Source organism: Cornus florida, unplaced genomic scaffold (genome assembly GCF_030987335.1).
Source record: "Cornus florida cultivar Cherokee Brave unplaced genomic scaffold, ASM3098733v1 CherokeeBrave_3.0.0_Hap2_Chr02, whole genome shotgun sequence".
NCBI classification, from domain to species: Eukaryota; Viridiplantae; Streptophyta; class Magnoliopsida; order Cornales; family Cornaceae; genus Cornus; species Cornus florida.
Genome location: NW_026775572.1, coordinates 99,133,765 through 99,154,116, shown reverse-complemented (window position 1 = coordinate 99,154,116; position 20,352 = coordinate 99,133,765). Strand labels below are relative to the sequence as shown.

The window sequence follows — 20,352 nt, the reverse complement described above, 5'->3', positions numbered from 1 at the left end:
AACTAGCAACACTATTTGTAGCTCTGGGTTTGAAGGACACACGACAATGCTTACTAAGCTGACATGCTTCACAAGATATGAACTCAACACGACTAAGACTAGGGACTTGACGCTGCAAAAGTGATAATGATGGGTGGCCGAGATGACAGTGCCACTGGAAAGAAGACAAAGATGATTGAAGAGCCGTGGGAGATGGCGCAAAATCAAAGTAATATAAGCCACCTACTTCATATCCCGTACCAATCTTCTTCTTTGTCGTGAGATCCTGAAAAATACATGTGGGATAAAATGTAACTGAGCAGTTAAGATGTTTAGTAATTTTACTAATAGACATCAAATTAAAAGGGAATTAAGGAACATGCAATACAGAGGAGAGGGATATTGAAGAGGTGAGATGAGTGGTTCCTAAACCCAAAACTTTAGTTGATGAGCCATTAGCAAGAGTAACACTTTAAGAGGAAGGAAAATAATGAAAATCAGATAAGAGATGAGAACTACCAGTCATGTGATCGGATGCGCTAGAGTAAAAAATCTAGGGACTCTGACGAGAGGATAAGAGACATGCAAATGCACTACCTGATTGGGCAAAGGAAACCATAAAAGATGAGGTGGAAGGCCGTTGTTGAGATATAAGCTGAGCATACTCATCGCAGGGAATCGTGACCATGGCAGGCTCAACAGCCGAGTGTGAAGCAGTTGGTGTGGCAGAGAAAGCAAGCTCAACAACCAAGTGTGAAACAGTTGGTACGGCAAAGAAAGAAGAATCCCTTTCATTAGAGGTCACGTGATGTGCATAGGGAGAAGGTGGCGGTTTTGCCGACAACCAAAGCAGCAACAACACAAGCAACCAAACGGGGCTTCAGATCTGAGGACGACGAACAAGGAGCTCTGAACAGACCTGCGACCAAACCTTCGGCAAAGAACAGGTTTGACCTCAATCGCAATTTTGATCTATACAAGAACAGCACAATTTCAGTTTCCCATACCATGATTTCGTATAGCTCTGATACCATGTTTGAACTGACTATAGAGAGAGAGAGAGATGATGGAGGCTCAATTGTATTTCATATATATCAACCCTAAGACAAACGAAGCTTATATAAAGGTACATGAATGAGCTTATTATATAATGACCCTACCAACTATGTGTAATTACAGCATAACCCAACATAAATAAATATATATATATATACACACACACATAAACATTCTAACAGAATTCAGGATCACTCTTGGAGGGATACGTGAGTCGTGACAGTCCCTTCGATATGGTTGATCATCCTACGACCATTGATATGTATACGAGCAGATTGAGCCCACTCCATATAGTTCGTCTGATCCAGCCTAACGGTCACAATACAAAGGCTTGGGTGGTGATCACTAGTATCTCCCAATACTGGAGTCAGACTAGGAAAAAACCCAGCTTCTTTTGAAGTCACCTTTGAGCAAGACATTTTATTAAACAGTTTATGGGTACACACTCCTCAGAAACAAAAGCAGCAACAAAATACGTAGATAACCACCTCTCTAACACACAAACTTCAACTAGAAAGATTACCGTCTTTTGAGATGCATAAAAAGCGACCATGCAGTCACCACACAAACCCTAGAAAGCAATAAAGTAGACCATACCAGAATTGCGAATGATGAAGAAAAAGCCGTTGTTGTCAAACCACACGAACACGTAAAAAACACGTACAATTTTTTTCGAGCCCTCGCCTCGAACCCCATGCAGGGGTGCGCTGCCCCTTGCAACCTCCAGCCAACTCATCGCTTAGTTGGATCCGAAATACATGTGGATATGATTAACATTACTTCCTAGCAAACAAATCCCATCTTGGAATCTCTTCAAAACCCTTCACACCCACTAGGATTTACACAAACTTGCCATAAGGTTTCAACTACACACCTAGAGTTTTACAAACCATGCTCTGATACCATGTTGACTTTAAGAGATAATCAAATCAAGAGTAAAGTATAAGAAGAAGAAGAAAATGAGAAGAAAGAGGATGAGAGAAAAAGAGAGAGAGATGGGGAAAGAGAGAAAGATTGAAAGAATACTTTCATCCTTCCACCACATGTTATTTATACTAATAAGTTTCAGAAATTACACATAAGTCCCAATATTATATAAATAATAACAAAATAAGCCCCTGACAACAGGAACTTTATAAAATTCCAAAAATTTCTTTTTCGTTCATTTCATTGGCAAAGGCCCATGTCAGTAGATTTATTTGTAATTCAGACATAATCTTCATGATATATTATTAAGTACATTCTTTGATTGCTTTAAGTTTGGGAAATTCCTAACAGTGACATTTCCGATGAGAAAATGTTTAACATGACATTAAAATTTTATTTTGGGAGGTCTTGGGTTCAAGTCTCTTCTTTTGCATGTATTTCAGGTTTCCTTGTTTGTATCTTGTTGTGTTTGTTTTTCTTACTCTCTGCGTTTGAGAGAGGTCCACAAATGAAGGAGAGTGTGAGGGCGACGTACATTGTTTGGCGTATTCACAGCCTATGCTTTGGAATAACTGTTTATCTAATACTATTGCATTGTCTCAACAAAAGACAACTACTATAAATGGAGTTCAAAAATTTTGGATGTCACAACACTTATTTCCATGAATTGGTGATAATTAGCTACCATAGATATGAAAGACTTCTACACATAGATATCATTGATAGAACTCATAATTCTCCTTGCACAGTTGGAGTTTTCAATGCCATCCTTGTCAACTCTACCCACCAGAAATTGACCTTTAAAAATTGTAAAGCATATATGAATTCAATAAGATATCATGTTGTCAATGCATACTGAGAGAATTAATATAGTTGGTTCCATTGCACTAAATATGAGGACTTTAGTGCTTGCATTTGCTATTGGCAAAGCATGTAGTTGTTGCTACGAATGGTACAATTTCTTTTTATGTGAATTATATTATTATTATTATTGTTTTTATATTTTTTCCCTTTCTGATTGCTAGCTACTTGGTGCTCCTCGAATTTATGAGAAACTTGAAGACTCTGTTTTCAGCTATTATAGGGAAACTTCTGATGACCAGTGGGTCAGGGCTACTGCTTTCACTCCATCATGCTGTATTGGGCAATCTTCTGCTTTATGTTTGGAGCTACCACACGGTTTTCATTTTCAAACTGCAAATGAAAGGCAATTCATTTTGGAGAGTGGTAACCCTTTTTCTCACAATTTGGATCTTGTCCCCATCTTGGGTCCTCCTCCCCAAGGGCTTGAGTTGCCATTTCAAATATTATTTAAGATATGTTCCCTGGTTCAGCATGGATATCTTCCAGGGCCCTCACTTGATATCAAATTTTTCCTGTTGGTTGATCCTCGGATAATAGATATTGCATATATAGATCGTGCCTTGCTGAGCTTGAATCATTTAAAAAATTGTTGCTATAAGCCAGCAAGGTGGCTCATTAAGCAATATAGCAACTACCACATGTCTCATAAACCTCCTCTACAGCCTGCTATTACTTCAGATGCTGGGTTGGTATATGTTCGTAAGGTTCTAGTAACTCCTAGCAAAGTGTATTTCCTCGGCCCAGAGGTTAACATTTCTAATCGTGTGTTACGCAATTATCCCGATGACATAGACAATTTTCTTCGAGTTTCTTTCGTTGATGAGGAGTTAAATAAACTATTTTCCACAGACTTATCCCCGCGTATTGCTTCTGGAAATGAGGAAAGGAGAACCGACATTTATAAAAGAATACTATCAACGCTTAGACATGGCATAGTTATTAGGCAATAAGAAGTCTGATTTTCTTGCCTTCTCAGCAAGTCAATTACGGGATAATTCTACGTGGATGTTTGCATCCAGAAATGGTCTTACTGCTGCTGATATAAGGAAATGGATGGGTGATTTTGGTACGATCAGAAATGTGGCAAAATATGCTGCCAGACTTGGTCAGTCTTTCAGTTCATCCAGAGAGACTTTAAATGTTGGTAGGCATGAAGTTGAACTTATTCCTGACGTGGAGGTTGAAAGTGATGAAGCGAAATATGTTTTCTCTGATGGAATTGGGAAAATATCTGCTGACTTTGCCCAGAGAGTTGCTATTAAATGTGGTCTTAAACATACTCCATCTGCCTTTCAGATTCGATATGCAGGGTTTAAAGGAGTAGTTGCTGTTGATCCCACGTCATCAATGAAATTGTCATTAAGAAAGAGCATGTTCAAGTATAAATCTCAAAACACAAAGTTAGATGTTTTGGCATGGAGCAAATATCAGCCTTCTTTTCTGAATCGCCAATTGATAACACTTTTGTCTACCCTTGGGGTTAGGGATCGTGTCTTTGAAAAAAAGCAAAGGGAGGCCATGCGGCAACTGGATACTATTTTAGTAGATCCATTAAGGGCACAGGAGGCACTAGAGTTGATGTCACCAGGAGAGAACACAAAGATTCTTAGGGAAATGCTTATGTGTGGTTATAAGCCTAATGTCGAACCATTCCTCTCGATGATGCTTCATACTTTCAGGGCAGTGAGGTCGCTGGAATTGCGGATCAAGACAAGGATATTTGTTCCGAGTGGGAGATTAGTGATGGGATGTTTAGATGAATGTGGAACCTTGGAGTATGGGCAGGTGTTTGTGCAATTTTCTGGTGCTGGACATAGGCCATTTTATGATGATATACCTCTTACGATCAATGACTATGGTTTGGACTGGCGTAACTCCATCGTTGAAGGGAAGGTTTTTGTTGCTAAAAACCCATGCTTGCACCCAGGAGATGTTCGTGTCTTGAGGGCTGTTGATGTGCCAGCTTTGCACCATATGGTGGATTGTATCGTTTTTCCACAGAACGGAAAGAGGTAAACATGTCACAAATATCTCGTAATACAAATTAATTCCTAGAACAGTTGTATGCAAAAATGTATTTGCTTCCAATTTTGTTGCCAGCTTTGCACCTGTGACGTTTTAACACTGCTGTGTGACGAGAGGAGGAAATCTTGGAGATATGTTATAATCTCTCCTGTCTTTTATCAAATCACATCTATAACCATCTGTTCCAATTTACTTGCAACTGCAGCATCACATGTGATTGTCAACAGCCATGGATAGTTTATTTGAGTAGTCATTTATTTTATTTGCTTCTCTGCTCCAATATTTTTGTGATTGGAGAAAAAATAGTTAAAATTCTTTACTAACAATATTCAAACTTTAATAGCAGACCCCATCCAAATGAATGCTCGGGAAGTGATTTGGATGGAGACGATTACTTTGTCTGTTGGGACCCTGATCTGATTCCTCCTCGTCAAATCCAACCCATGGATTATAGCCCAGCACCAAATATGTTGTTGGATCATGAGGTTACAATAGAGGTATTATTACTCTCTCATCTAATTACAGGTTTTGGGACTCAATTTCTTTCTATCATGGGGTTGCCCTCCTGTCAGTTAATTATCTTTTGGCTCGGCCTACAGACCATGATCAATCTCTATATCAGCTGTGACATTATAGTATCCTCCAAAATTGACATTATGACAGTATAGAGCATATATTCTTGCTGTCATTGTTATTGTTTACTACTAATGCTCACTCTAAAATGCATATTGAGTCACTGAAAAATGATCTATTATAAGATCTATTTTACATCCATTAATTCCATATGAGAAGAAAATATATTATTTGTTTTAATCATCTTCCTTTTAGCATTATACGAAGGACTTGGGCTACATCACTGAATTTACTTTTAATGAATTGAATGGAAATATTGTTTTTTGTAAGCTGTTTTACGTCTCGTATTTCTATTTAGATTTTGACTCAGACCACAATCCATAGAAATTTCAAATTTTTGAGAAGTAAAACCAAAATAGATTTACTTAAAAGAAGATATGGGTAAAACATCGGCCTATGTTATACTATTCAATTCTCGACAATGAATTGATTTGATAGCTTAGATAATGTTATTCACAATAGAGATGTGGTGAAAAATTTATCATCTCTATGGGATTAAATCTGGAGTTATTGTAAAGTTTCAAAAAAAAAAAAAAAAAAAAAACACAAAGAAGCCCATCAAATGAAATAAATTCAACTGCTAAAAAGAATAATGAACTTGTAAATTTGAAGGCCGCAGTTAATGACCATAAATAGGCCATGTATGGCTATGGGCCATGCCTGAAAAATGAATTTTCAAAAATGCCCTCAACTTCTTCATCATTATTGTCCTTACCTTAATCCCATATGAATGGGTCCACCGCATGAATTCTCTACCTGCGATCTTTTCTATAACTCTGTCATCTTGATAGAGATGGTTCTACTTCGTCGGATATTTATTCTAGTATGCCATTTCAACTACAATGTTTACCCATCCCATATTACTAAAGTCAACCTCTCTGTTTCTTACCTCCTAATACAATTAGTCTTCCTTGTTTGACTGGCGCATCATTAGGTCTCCGATGTAAGTGTCCAAACCATGTAAGTCTACTTTTTCTATTTTTCTCACTAATTGCCCATAAATTAATAAGCATAAAAAATGGAGTAACAAGTCTAGAAGTCCATTTGGGGTTTCTGTAGCTTATATAATAAGCACTTTTTTTAGATAATATTTGGTAACGTACTGTGTAAAACACTTTTTATGAATATTTTTATTTTTCTTAAGTAGACTATTTCTATATGTATATTCTCTCTCCGTGCAAAAAGCTCCAATTTTTAGCTTTGGCTAAACGCTATACTAAAGCCAAAATCTCTGACTTAAAGCTTTTTTTTTTTTCACCTAACACATCTAAAAGACAATTTTCAAATAAAAAGTACTTTTTGTCTCTCCAACAACAATGCCAAACGTATACTAAATAGGCGAAAAAAATTAAGACAGCTGCAATAAATTTCAATTGAAGAGATCCTAAGATGGTCTTGCATGCAAATGCACCAATCTCTAAGATTTTTTTTTTTCCTTCAAAATTGATCCTGGTTGAGGATATCTTCAAAATTCAACATGCTTTTGTTGTTACTAGTCGTGCTTATATTTCTTTCTTAATCCATGTGTGATTTGTTATGTATTGTAGCACCATGCTTACCATAAATAGCAGCAATGCAGTTGAACAAAAAAGGACACAGATCTTTTGCTTCACTTCAAAGCCTTAGTTGATAAAAAATAGGCAAAAAATAGTTTGTAGAAACACATTCAAATATTTAACACTTACTCATGTGCCAGAAGACCTCAAAATGTACAATTAATCTGCAAGGTAGTGATGTTCAATGCTCTTTCAAGTGTTCTCTCTGATTCGCTACTATTTGTTTTTCTGTTTTCAACGCATCACATGTTTATTTCTGCACTGCAGGAAGTCCAGGAGTATTTCACCAACTATATGCTGAATGACAGTTTAGGAATCATTGCAAATGCCCATACAATTTTTGCTGATAAGGAACCTTTGAAAGCAATGAGTGATCCTTGTATAGAGCTTGCGAGCTACACTCAGTTGCTGTTGACTTTCCAAAGACTGGTGTGCCGGCTGATATACCACCTCATTTACGTGTCAAAGAATACCCAGATTTTATGGAAAAGCCCGACAAGCCCACCTATGAATCACAGTGTGTGATTGGAAAGCTTTTTCGAGAGGTGAAAGATGCCGTACCGAACACAAACACATTTAAATCGTTCACAAAGGAAGTGGCAACACAGTCTTATGATCCTGACATGGAAGCAGATGGTTTTAAGGATTACGTCCAGGATGCATTTGAATGCAAATCTATTTATGATTTCAAGTTGGGCAACCTGATGAATGACTATGGCATCACAACTGAGGCTGAAATACTTAGTGGTAACATCGTGCAAATGTCAAAATATTATGACAGGAGAAGAGATGCAGAGGAAATTGGCTTGGCTGTACGGTCCTTGAGGAAGGAAGCTAGGACCTGGTTCAAAACAAAAGGGAGGGAGTTCGAAGTCGAGAGTGTATATGCAAAAGCATCAGCTTGGTACTATGTTACATATCATCCTAGTTTTTGGGGTCGCTGCAGCGAGGGAATGGAACATGATCATTTCCTAAGCTTTCCTTGGTGTGTTTATGACAAGTTGATCCGCATCAAGAAGGATAAATCAAGTTATAGGACTTCCCAAGTGTCTTCACTTGAACAGAAGTTCAGTGATGGATTGAGTTTGAGTTGAGAAGTTTGGCATCAAGATGGTTCAATGTTTCTGTCTGTAGTTTGTGTATGGCTTGAATGTTTCTGTCTGTAGTTTGTGTATGGCTTGAATGTTTCTGTCTGTAATTTGTGTATGGCTAATGGCTAATGTTGAGACTGAAATTAGTCACTTATCATCAAATAGACAGTAATTTCTGCTTCCTGATGTGAACCTACGCTTCCCGTCCTCATATTTTAGATGAGCTTCTCGTGGTCTGTAGATGCATAGAGGCTTAGGACATTACATTGGATAATTAGGGACATAATTAGATGAACCGGATTTAGACTGCCGTCCTCAGGGAATTCAGACGAACTAGCCAAGGCCTGCTTGATACTAGTTGAGTACTAGGGCAAAACTCCGCCTTCATATTGACATGTACTCCAGTAGGTTAATTATGCATATTTATATGTTTTATATAGACCTAAGTTTTCCTATCATTTAACATGGATAGATAATAATTTTGAGAACACAATGATGAATTGGAATAGGAGGAGTACACTTTCCTTGTTATAGTATACATATTTATATGTTTTATATAGATCGTTTTCCTGTTTCCTTTCTGTTTTCTTAAATGAAAATGTATATTTTCTGCATACCAGTAACATCTGAGGTTTGTTCCATAAAGGTTCAACAATATATTATTTCTCAAATCATATGGTCTTTATAAATCACAAGGAAAGAAAATAGGGAGCTCATAATATATTACATACTCTGATGAGAAGGCTGAATGAGATCAATCTTGAACGCGCATCATTTACGCTTCAAAACAAGAAATAGTTGGTTTTTCATCGCTGCGTCACTTGAGTGCAGCACGGAGGAGAACTCTGCACTTCTTTGAGAAGCCCGTTGATAAAGTTGATCAACAATCTCACTTCCAAAATGTTTGGTCAAAATCGATTCCAAGGTGGCTCTTTGGTGCTTTAGGAATGTTTGTGCGTCATATTTGTAAGTGTAGTCATTCAACTGCATTCTCTCCGTACTGAAACACCCATTTTTCTCTACCACACTCGCCATCTCCTTGGGGGAGGGACCATACACAGGAATGTTGAATGAATCTGCTTCAGCTTCGCTCACTAAACCCTGTATATGTATAAAGTTTGTGTTATAGGGTTACACTAAGGATTTGATGCAACTGTGATTCAAATTAATGCAACCACCCTGTGTAGATATTGTCCATTTTTCCCTGCTTGAGGAGAAGTTGCCTTCAGTTATGTGTGGATGCATTTTAAATGTGCAGACGCGTTTTGAAAATCGTGAGTATTAAAAATGTGCAAAACGGACAAAATCTACATAGCGTGGGGCAGGTCATCACATTTCACGATGTAAAGTTTTGTGTTCGAGTCTGCTAGAGGTAATATTGTGAGTATATGTGCATGTATATATATATTTATATATTTATTGAGTATAGTATAAGAAATTTCTTTGGACTTTAACTTGAATAAGAAAAGTTGGTTTCTTTTCTGGCTTTAATTTGAATAGCTGGTTGTGGGGACTTACCATATTGACCAAATCCATGAGGCAAGAACTGAGAAAATCATATGACTGACCAAGGAAGAGCTTAGAATGATGGATGTCATCTGGGAAACCCATAATGATGACTACCATCATAGCTCCAACCACCATCTCTTTAGCTCTGGCACCCAGAAAGATCTCCATGTCCTTTGCAAATTGAGCCGCATAGACGTTGGCTACTTCCTCTTTGGCAGTTGTATAGTGAAATTTTTCCTTGTTCCAAGCAGGAGAGTTTTGGTCCAGCAGCTCTTCAGGAACCTTAGAGAGCCAGTTCATTGCGTAAGAAGAATAGACAAAATGAAGAGAGGACTCGGGGAATAGCCGGCCATAGAAAGAACCGGGAACTCCAGCAGCGAAGTATTGGCTATCAGGAGGGAGAGAGGTGAAAACGGTATTGAAATCATTGGAAGCATGATCGTTGAAGAAAACTTGGAATTCGGGCATCTCAGAAGGGAGGCTGCCTTGGGAATGGTACTTGTTTTTCATGGCTTGCAGTATGTTTTGCATAGCAATGAAGGTATTTGGCCCTGTTGAACATCCCAAATCTGCTACTCTCAATGTGTTTGAAGTAGAAGTAGTGAAGCATTTCATGTCAAGCTTCGTTGCAATTTCTTCATCGATTAATTCCTTTACAAAATTTGCTGCTTCTTTCTGGAAAAAAGAAGTGACACAGAGCATTCATAATTGCTACCATGAATAACAATTCCAGTCTATGCTTGTCATGGTTAGAAGCCAGACATAAATTGGAAATTAATATACTAAAATTGAGTACAGTACCCAGTTTAATCTCAATTAATTAAGGGTGCTGGGAGCGGTAAGGACCTAACTTTTTATATTATTTGCACAGAGTGACTGTTTTAGGATTTGAATTTTTTTGTTTTTACGTCTGACACCGGAACATTTTACTAGTGAACAAAGCAATGCCAACTAAGATGAAATATTGCCAAGGGTTATATTTTATGACAGCATAATAAGCTCCACCTATTTGAGGGTATGTGACACTTAGGTGTGTGTTTTATTCCATCTGGGATTTGAACTCTCCACCTTTCTTTTAAAAGTTGAAAAAGACCGATCAATTATTGGTGACAAATTAACGTCCTACTATGTGCATGTGTTGGTCTCGTGAATCAAATATAAAGTCTCATAAAACAATATTACTCAGTTGTGGTCTTGCTAGTAGGGTCTTAGGAAGGACGGACTCGAAACAAACTTAACTTTTGATATTTGTTAAAGTAGCTGCTCTGAAACTCAGACCAGCGCTAGTGACACTTGTGCTCTTAACTAAACAATTAATAACCTTAGAATATATATTTTTGGGTAAGACCGCATAAAATGTTTTATGATCTAGATAATGGAATTGGATGAATTTGAAACGAGACTTGAGTTTAAGTAATTGAATTAAAATTCCTGATTTGATATTAGGGAAGGACAACTAAAACCAATGTCCCGATTTATTTTTTATTTAAAAGAATATAAAAAGAAAAATTGGCTTGCTTTACGATTTCATATATATATATATATATATACACACACACACACACACACAAATTGGCTACAGCGGATTTTTTTTTAAAATGGTTAGAAATTACGTAACTTCCTCTAACACAAATATTCAATTTTGCATTTTCTTAATTTGTAGTTGTAAATTCTAATTTATTAAATATTTGTGTAAATTAATTTCTGAAAAAATATTTATGTCAATTTAAATTTTCTCCAACTAATTGTTTAATAATTTTACATAGTTTAGTAACATCCTGTCAAAATTAATTATAATCTTTACCACCATTGGTTTTAAAGTAGGTACTTGACATCCATCAATATAAGCAGCTACTCAGATCAAAACTTTTGTATTATTTAAACTTTAGTCAAAACTATATATTAATCAATTTCCCAAAAAAAAACTATATATTAATCTAAATTTAATGTATACTTCTTAAATCCTAAGTCGATATAAATCTCCTTCAATCTAAATAAAGCCTAAAACTTAATCAGAGAGTTGAATACCTATTCAAGTAAAATAGCAACATGTTGTTTATAGATATAATATATATATCTATACACACACATACAAAACATGTAATTTACTTACTTGATAAATGGAGTTACTGGAGTAGCTGTAAGTGCCACCACCACCAGTCATCGGATATGATTCCGGCCTGGCTGCAGTTTCGGTGTTGCTCATCTCCTCTCCTCTCCTCCCCCTCCTCTCCTCTCCTCTCCTCTCCTCTAAAGCTGAATTGAGAATTCAGAGCCCTTAACTTAATATACACTTGGTTAAAAAAACAAAAAAAAAAAAAAAACTTAATATACACAATTTTATTTTATTTTTATTTTTTGGGTAAAATATTTACACATTGTTTATTTGCATTATTACGACGGGAAGGTGAGTAGGTTTGACTAGTCTCATTTGGCTGCTGCTTTTCATTTTGTCAATATTCGCTTATGTGAATATTGTTTCTTTATTATTGACTTATTACTGTCTGGAGGACAAAAAGCTAAATACAAATGCGTCTATTTAGAATTGAAAGATTGACTACATTTTTTTTTTATTTTTTATTTTTTATTTTATCTTTATCTTTTTCCCTAAGGGCCCGTTTGATTAGACGAAAATAGATGGTGGAAAGTGAAAGTGAAAGTGAAAGTGAAGGAAAATAAAATTAAGTTTCTATTATGCATTTGATTAGTATGAAATTTTTTAAAGAAAATTGTGAGAAAATACTATGTTATTAGTTTAGATATAATGAAAGAGAAAAGAAAATAATTGTATTTATCAAAATTGACCTTATAATTTTAAATATTAAAAATACAAATAAATTTTAATTCATGCATCAAATTTTGTTGTTAATTATATTCATAACTTGTATGAGACACCAAGTCACCTGAATTTCTTTACTCAAAAATCTTTTAACATATATATATATATATATATATATATATATATATATATATATTATTAGAAATTGTGAATGAAAATTGTTTGATTAGTTGTCAACAGATGTATTTGACTGAACAAGTGTGATTACTGGTTGGTTATGGGATGAAAAGATACAACTCAAAACCAACAGACATAACATATTCAATGTGAACCATTGCAACCTATTGTAGTGGTTATGTCCAATGATGAAGAAACACATATAAATGGTTGTGTTCAATGATGAAGAAACATACCCAATCTCGAAAAGGCACTTCTATTTCTATAAATACCCACTTGGGTTGCTATTTGCAATTTTTTCAATTTATTTTCTTCTCTCTCCCTTTCTAGACTTGACCCAACCTAAGTGGGATCAAACCATACGTCAAGTGGCCCGAGCCACTTAGATCCTAATCTAATTTCATCGAGCCATATTAAGATTGGTAATTTGGTTTAGATTGCACCAAATTCAACATTTATATGGTATAGAGGCATTTTTGAGTCAGAGAGAGTAATACACAGAGGAGGTTCGCCGTATCCACGAGTTTGTAGTGCTGCTACTGGTGGATGTAGATCGTTGTATCCTGAGAGACAATCGCCACAGAATTTGTCAGCACCATGCGGGGCGTAAATTGTCTTAAGGACATAGTATCCAATACTAGCCTCGGTCCAGGTTATTTATTTATTTATTATTATTGTACTGCTTTAATTTGCATGTTTAATTAAATATCGAGTTGCATATTTAATTAATTATTTTTTAGTATATTATTAATTATCTCATGACATATTAGTATAAGGTTAGTTATATCTTAAATGTCATTTGAAGCATATATTTTTTAATATATATATATATATATATATATATATATATATATATATATATATATATGGACATTACATTTTATATAGTAATTCTAAGGACTTTGATGAAATCGAATTAGATTAGAATTGTTCTACTAGATATTTGTTTACATTAAAATAACCAAAACCAATAGAATTTTACATATATGACAACCAAGTTTATGAAAGGTTTTCTTTTTGAATTCAACTAGAATTATATAACTATAAAATATATTGTATTATTCTTTTTAAGGAACGTACATATTCCCTAAAACTTATAATAACTCTAGTATCCAAATTCTAAAACCTAGTTGATATGTATATATACATATTGTAAATTAATATAATGCATTTAGAAAAATTAATACCCACCATAATATGTTATATTTATATACATATTTGGAAGGAAGAAAATTTTAAAAAATAAAATAAAATAAAAGAGGAAAAGAAAGAAAGAATAAAGCATCAAGTTTGTTGATGGTGTGTCGCTGCACCACAAGCTTAGAAAGTGTGCATTAAGGCGAGGGCCAAGTTTTACATTTATAGAAGCCACTACTACCTTCACTAAAAATATAGTTACGGTGAGTAGGGATCGTCCCAAGGGATTGGAGTCGAATTTGGTTGTGGAATCGCTATTAGGGTTAGTAGGCCGAGTGATCAAACAAATGGTTGGTTGGTTGATTAAACTAGAGAGCAATTTAAGCTAAATAATTGAATGCAACAAGGAGTAAGTAAGAGAGAGAGAGAGATCTTGGGGTTTAGAGGTCACCACCAAACAATGCTTTTCTATACCCTTAACGAGTGACTAATGAGGGAAATGTGTGTTGCAATATTGATGTGTGTGTGTGTTTGGTTGATTCAATTAGCAAAGGTGACGAATTAAGCATACATTGTCTAATCAACATGTGAAAAACACAATATATCTAACAATTAAGTATATATTGTCTAAATAACATGTGAAAAGTATAATATATCTAGCAAGTCATTAATCCTTTCATTAAGCTCACAAATCAAATATACCACAAGGTTAGAGACATATGCTACTTGCATTCAAAAGTATGGAACATCAAGCAACAAGCATGGATTGTCCTCCCATCTAACAACTATGCTACCACTACACTACAATTAAGCTAATGACATGAAATTAAACTAATTAAGCTAAGGGAGAGGCACAATCCATCAAGAAATGAGCATGAACCATCTAGAAAATTACAAAAGCATTCCATTAAGCACAATATTTTGACAATTTCTAGATCTATGGCATTAATACACATAAACATGCATCAATAACACAAGAAATAGAGACAAACACATGAACATCTATTCTAGCACACATAGACATATGGTTAGAATGAAATGATCAATTGGAAGCATTAAACCACATAAATCATTGAATAAACAAGATCTATATATAAAAAAGTGCCAAAACATGCATTACAATACTAATCCCTCAATAATACACAAAATCAAGATGTAGAAAGCATGCTTGGGGCTAACTCTAGCCCCAAGAGGATTTCTAGCCACTCACGGTAGTGCTTCTCCAACCCTCAAGGGCTAACTCCATGGTAGAGATTTGCTCATTGGTTGATGAAGAGTCTCCAATGGTGTCTTTAGCCTCCTCCTCCTCTAAGCTTGCTCTCCAAGAGATGATATGATGTGATATGGTATGATGATGGTATAAAAAGTAATCCTTATCCTTATATAGGTAGGTTAAATGACACACAAAATGAGCTGGGGTCGTGCACAAAATATTCCCCAATGATTGGATAAATGACAACTTTTGGTGAGTTGGAAATTTAACTTTTTCGCATTGGAGGAAGTTCGATCGATCGAACCTTAGACTTGGATCGATCGAACATGGCTGAGATCTATCGAACTTAGGCTGGATCGATCTTTAATGGCGGCGCTTTTTGGATAAAAACAAATCTGAGATATTTTGAAGATATTTTTGGGAAAAGGACAAAAGTGGTTGGTAGGGTGGTACAACTAAATAAAATCAATCATTTGGATAAGGACAAAGGAGTTCGATCGATCAAAGAATGATGTTGGATCGATTGAACTTTTGAGATCTCTGGAAATGTCATCATGGCTCTGATCCATCTTGAAGTGCTGAGATCGATCATGTTGGATCGATCGAACTTTGATCTGAGATCGATCGAAGATGTTGATTTTCACCTTTTTCTTCCTTTTGCTTCCACTTGGCTCTTTTCTTTGATTCATCCTAGAATTGCTTTATTTCTGCTCTTATTTGGCTAAGTTAGCTTATTTTCGGGATAAGTGCCTAAAAATGAAAATAATATGAAATCAATCTAAAACGGTAAAGTAAGATAGATAAAGGTACTAGAATGCTTAAGCTTAAGGGTTTAAAGACGCACTTTTCAGCGCTCATCATTTGTATGCAAGATAAAAAAAGAAAAAAAAAAATGCTAAAAAGAAGATGTCCCCAGTTTCGTGAGTTCATTTATGTTTGGGAAAAAAAAAAGGGAGAAAAAGATAAAGGAAACCTAACTGATAATTATGGGTATAATAGGAATTTAAAGTTTAACTTAACAACTTTCTCAAGAAACACAAATTTGCGCATGTTTTATACATGAATCGTTTTAGAGAAAATTAGCTACTTGCAGGAATCCCAGGTTCCTAAAAACTTTCTATTTCATCCTAAACAAACACACAAAAAATTTAAATTCTGATTCCTTTCCTTTCTTGCTAGTTCTATCTAACCAAACGCACCCTAAAGGTAAAGTTAGAGTGAAAATTAAAGTATTCTTGGCGGAATTGAAGGGTTCCACAAATTGATATTTTTTATTTTTTAGAACATTCTATTTAAAATAACTATTTATTAGAATTTATATATATTTTTTTTTAAAAAAACAAATTGTAAGCAATGACTTTGAATATCCCATGCACTCTATTTAGTCACTCACTATACCAGTATGAGGCCTAATATTTTTATATTTATTTTTTATTTTTATTATTTTTATTATTTTTTTTCTTTTAACAACCAAACCGACCACTCCTGGACATTCCCAGGTCATTTGGATGTATTTGAACACTGCATATTCAATTTATACCTTGGGAAACCTTTTCGGGAGCCTACTTTCAGTCCTTGGGCAGAATGTGCAGTTAATGATCATGCGTTGGACAAATTTTTCACCTGAACTTATAATAGTTATATCTCCCTTATTCCAGATCCAAATTAAGTTAATATTGAGTCTAATGTCAAGAATTTTGAGTTAGATTTCCAATGGTATCTTCAAATTCCATTCTTACTGAGAGATATTCTCGTTTTAGTGAGACAGTGTCGGGAAATCACTTGACCGAGAGGGGGTATTTTTGGGAAACCATGACTAAAGGTCTTAGAACATCTTTGGATATTATGAATTGATTAGATTGGATTGAATACATTTCATTTGAATTGTTTTGAGTAAAATTTCTTCACCATTGGGTAAAATGACCATTTTACCCCTATTTCCATATTTTGTCCATTTTGATCTTAACTTTCGCTTTTGTCTTCGAGTTTTGTCTTAAGACTTCTTATGAGGCTCTCTTGTCTTCTAAGAGGTGATATTTAACTCTAATGACCTTTTCTTTGTTTTTTGCTTTTGCATTTTGGACTCGATATCGGGTCGGGTTTAGGGTTACTCGCTGACACTCCAGGTTCTTGAAATTTGGGCCGTTACACACATGTGACTATATAGATATATGTGACCATATATTAATTAGCTTTTAGGCAAAAATAGTGTGTGAAGATAAATATTTCTCTTTTTAGAATTTGAGGGTTTGTGTTATCATCTAATGGATGCTCCCACAAATTATGCATCCAATATTTTCATTTTGGCATATAGGTGATTCCACTACCATGATGATGGTGGTGACCTAATATGGAAGAATGAGCTAAAGTGATCTTCATAAGGGAGAACATTCCCTTTGTGGATGGTTTTTGAAGCTTACTCAAGCATCTAAGTAAGTTTACTAATTCTAATGAATGTATCATCTTTTACAACGCTCTCAAGACTCATTCCAGGACTTAATGGCTACAAAATGGAGTCATACTCCTATTTATAGGCATCCCATTCCTAGTGGATGGCTAAGATGCATTCTAATCGACGGTGGAAATTGATTCTCTAGAATCGTCTCCCACCTTTCATACACTTCTACAAGTATCTGTACATATCTACAATATTCTACACAATTCTAGAATCCTCCATACTACTCTATATTATTCCAGAAGACTCCATAAACTCCTCTCGCCATGTAGCATCTTACTCAGCACTTGCGTGTTGCCTGCATAACATAACCTCCATCGGCGGGCATAACAATAAGCTACTGAATCATAAGTTACCAAACTGGATAGTAAGCTAGCAATCTGGTTGCTCAAAAATTTTGTGAGCATTTATGAAACACGCTATAATATTTATGCCAAGCTTGTAGGCTAAAAAATCTAACCACCATCACATGTCTCAGCCTTCAATTTGCTATTTCAAACGAGTGTCAAACAAGCACCATTTGATGGGGCTACTCTATAAGAATTGTCACTGCACTACCAGCGCCTGAGTTGACCATATTTGAAACAACAGCAGACAAGGCAAGTAAAAAAAATAACAAAACAGAAGTAAATATATATATAAAAGGGCTTACTCCACTTGATGATTCCAATTAAAGAATAACCAACGTAGACTTCAATTCTCCCAAGCCAAGTTGCAAGTAAACCGAATAAGAAAAAAAGTTTACACTTGCACCCAAATCTAGAAGGGCTCACTCCACTTGATGATTCCCTATTGTGCATGAAATTGTTGGAGCACCTAGATCTTTGAACTTTGGAGCAGTGCAGTACTGGATTATGGAACTCACTTTTTTAGTTAGTAGCACCTTCTTAGGAACATAACTATTTGAACGCCTCTTTTGAGTACACATATCTTTCAGAAATTTGGCGTAAGCTAGAATTTGCTGAATTGCATTAAGCAATGGGAGATTAATATTCACCTATTTGAATATCTCCATTATGTCCTGAAGTTTGCCTCCTTGCTTCCTCATCTTTGATGTTTTTTGCAGTCTCTAAGGGAATGGCATAACTACATGCTTCTGCTTAGGAGATGACTCAGCAGTTGTCTGATCATCTTGTGCCTCTTCATTACTCTCATTCTTTTCTTCAAGTCTTTTTTTTCCATTTTTCATTCTTCTTTGTTTCCTCTTCTTCCACCTTATTTTCAACTCTCTGCCCACTTCTCAGAATAGTGATTGCTTTCACTTGTTCATGGTGAACTTCTTGCCCAGTAATGTCATCAATTACCCGTACTCCTCTTGGATTAGCCATTGGTTGACTAAGAAGCTTGCCCTCCTCTCTTCTATTTAAGGCTTAAGCTAATTGACCAACTTGAGTTTCTAACTTGGCAAAAGATTGAGAATAAGATTGCACAAGCTGAATAGTTGGCTCTAACTGCTTTGTTAGCATTGCCTAAATCATTGGTAGGAATTGTTGAGGTTGACTATAGGCATGCATAGGGGCGAACCCTGGAGGATTTGAAGTCTGAATTTGAGATTGAAAATTGCCTTGCATCTGAGGTATTTGAGGTGGAGGAACTGATATTCCTATGGCTGGACTTCTCCATGAGAAGTTAGGATGGTTTCTCCAAGCCGGATTGCATGTGTTTGAAAACATATTGCCTTTGGGCCTTACATAGGCATCATTAACTTGCTCTTGTGGAATTTCTGCAAACTAAGTTGCACTTGAACAAATAGACACATGGTGATTTGGACTGGAACAGAAAGAGCACACCTCAAAGCCTTGAGCATTAGTTGAATGAGGAGTATAATTTGACTGTGAAGTCATCAATTGTTTAACCCTCTTAGTTAATGCCTCCACCTAGCTCACTAGCCCTCGATTTACTCCTGCTTCATTCATGCTCTCTGTTCTTTTCAATATAGTTGGTGGTCTTACTACTGGAGGTATGACATGTTGTGTAGAATTATCAGAAACATTTTTAAAAAGATGTCATGCCTCCTCTGCACTCTTCAACATAAAATTTTCACCACACGATGCATCCACCATATACCTTTGTGCCTCGTTGAGCCCTTTATGAAAGAAGTTAACCAATTACAATTTTGGCATGTCGTGATGAGGACACTTCTGGAGGAGATCTCTGAATCTATCCCAACCCTCATGAAAAGGCTCCTCAGGTCTTTGAGCAAAACGGGTAATGGCATTTCGATACTGAGTAGTTCTCACCATGGGAAAATACTTGTTCAAAAACTTCTGTCTCAGCTCGGCCCAAGTAATGATGGAGTTGGTTGGCAAGGAATTAAACCAGTCCTTTGCGTTATCCTTCAATGAAAAAGAGAAGAGGTGTAGCGTGAATACATCATCGTCAAAGTTCTGGATCTTTATTGCTCTGCACACCTCTGCAAAGTCATCCAAATGCTGGTATGGATCTTCTGTTGATAGGCCATAAAAAGAAGGCAGTAATTGAAGAGTATTGGCCTTAATTTCGTAGTGCTGGGCCCTCACAATAGGATACTGAACTGCAAATGAAGAGTTATATGCACTTGGTTCATAATGATCTTTTAAACAGCGAACCGCTCCTTCGACTTGCACTTCCCTGTTGTTCTCCCCATCATCCACCATCTTTGCCTTTTCAAGGCTTTTAGAATCTTTCTTCAAGTGTTTGAAAGTCCTTTCAATTTCTTGGTCTAACGAGAGCCTAGGGAGTGACAAAGAACATCTTCCAAGCATATACTGTCATCCAATAGTGAACAAAATAAAAATAAAATAGAATAAAAAATCCTAAACTAAGATCCCAATTGAAATTAATTGTAGAACTTAATATGGTCTGTTAAGAACTAAAAACAATTCCCTGGCAATGGCGCCAAAAAACTTATTGTAAACCTAGATGTAACCACTCGCAAAGCGCATGAATCTTTGCAGATAGGTGTAAGTGTG

General features: G+C 35.8%; 1 protein-coding gene, 1 non-coding gene and 1 pseudogene across 2 annotated transcripts; 2 read left to right on the top strand and 1 right to left on the bottom strand.

The window, feature by feature from the left end:
- Positions 1-665: 665 nt before the first annotated feature.
- LOC132296562 (probable RNA-dependent RNA polymerase 1) lies at positions 666-8,315 on the top strand (annotated as a pseudogene).
- Positions 8,316-8,763: 448 nt separating this feature from the next.
- Positions 8,764-11,904, bottom strand: LOC132295493 (loganic acid O-methyltransferase-like). The gene is made up of 3 exons (XM_059793782.1): positions 11,754-11,904; positions 9,650-10,315; positions 8,764-9,232 (listed from the first exon to the last, which is right to left on the bottom strand). The coding sequence occupies exons 1-3, from the start codon at positions 11,844-11,846 to the stop codon at positions 8,903-8,905; spliced, it is 1,089 nt and encodes a 362-aa protein (XP_059649765.1). The 5' UTR covers positions 11,847-11,904; the 3' UTR covers positions 8,764-8,902.
- A 7,618-nt stretch (positions 11,905-19,522) lies between these two features.
- Positions 19,523-19,628, top strand: LOC132298076 (small nucleolar RNA R71). The gene has a single exon (XR_009479511.1). It is a non-coding gene; the product is annotated as a small nucleolar RNA R71 (small nucleolar RNA).
- The last annotated feature ends 724 nt before the right edge of the window (positions 19,629-20,352 follow it).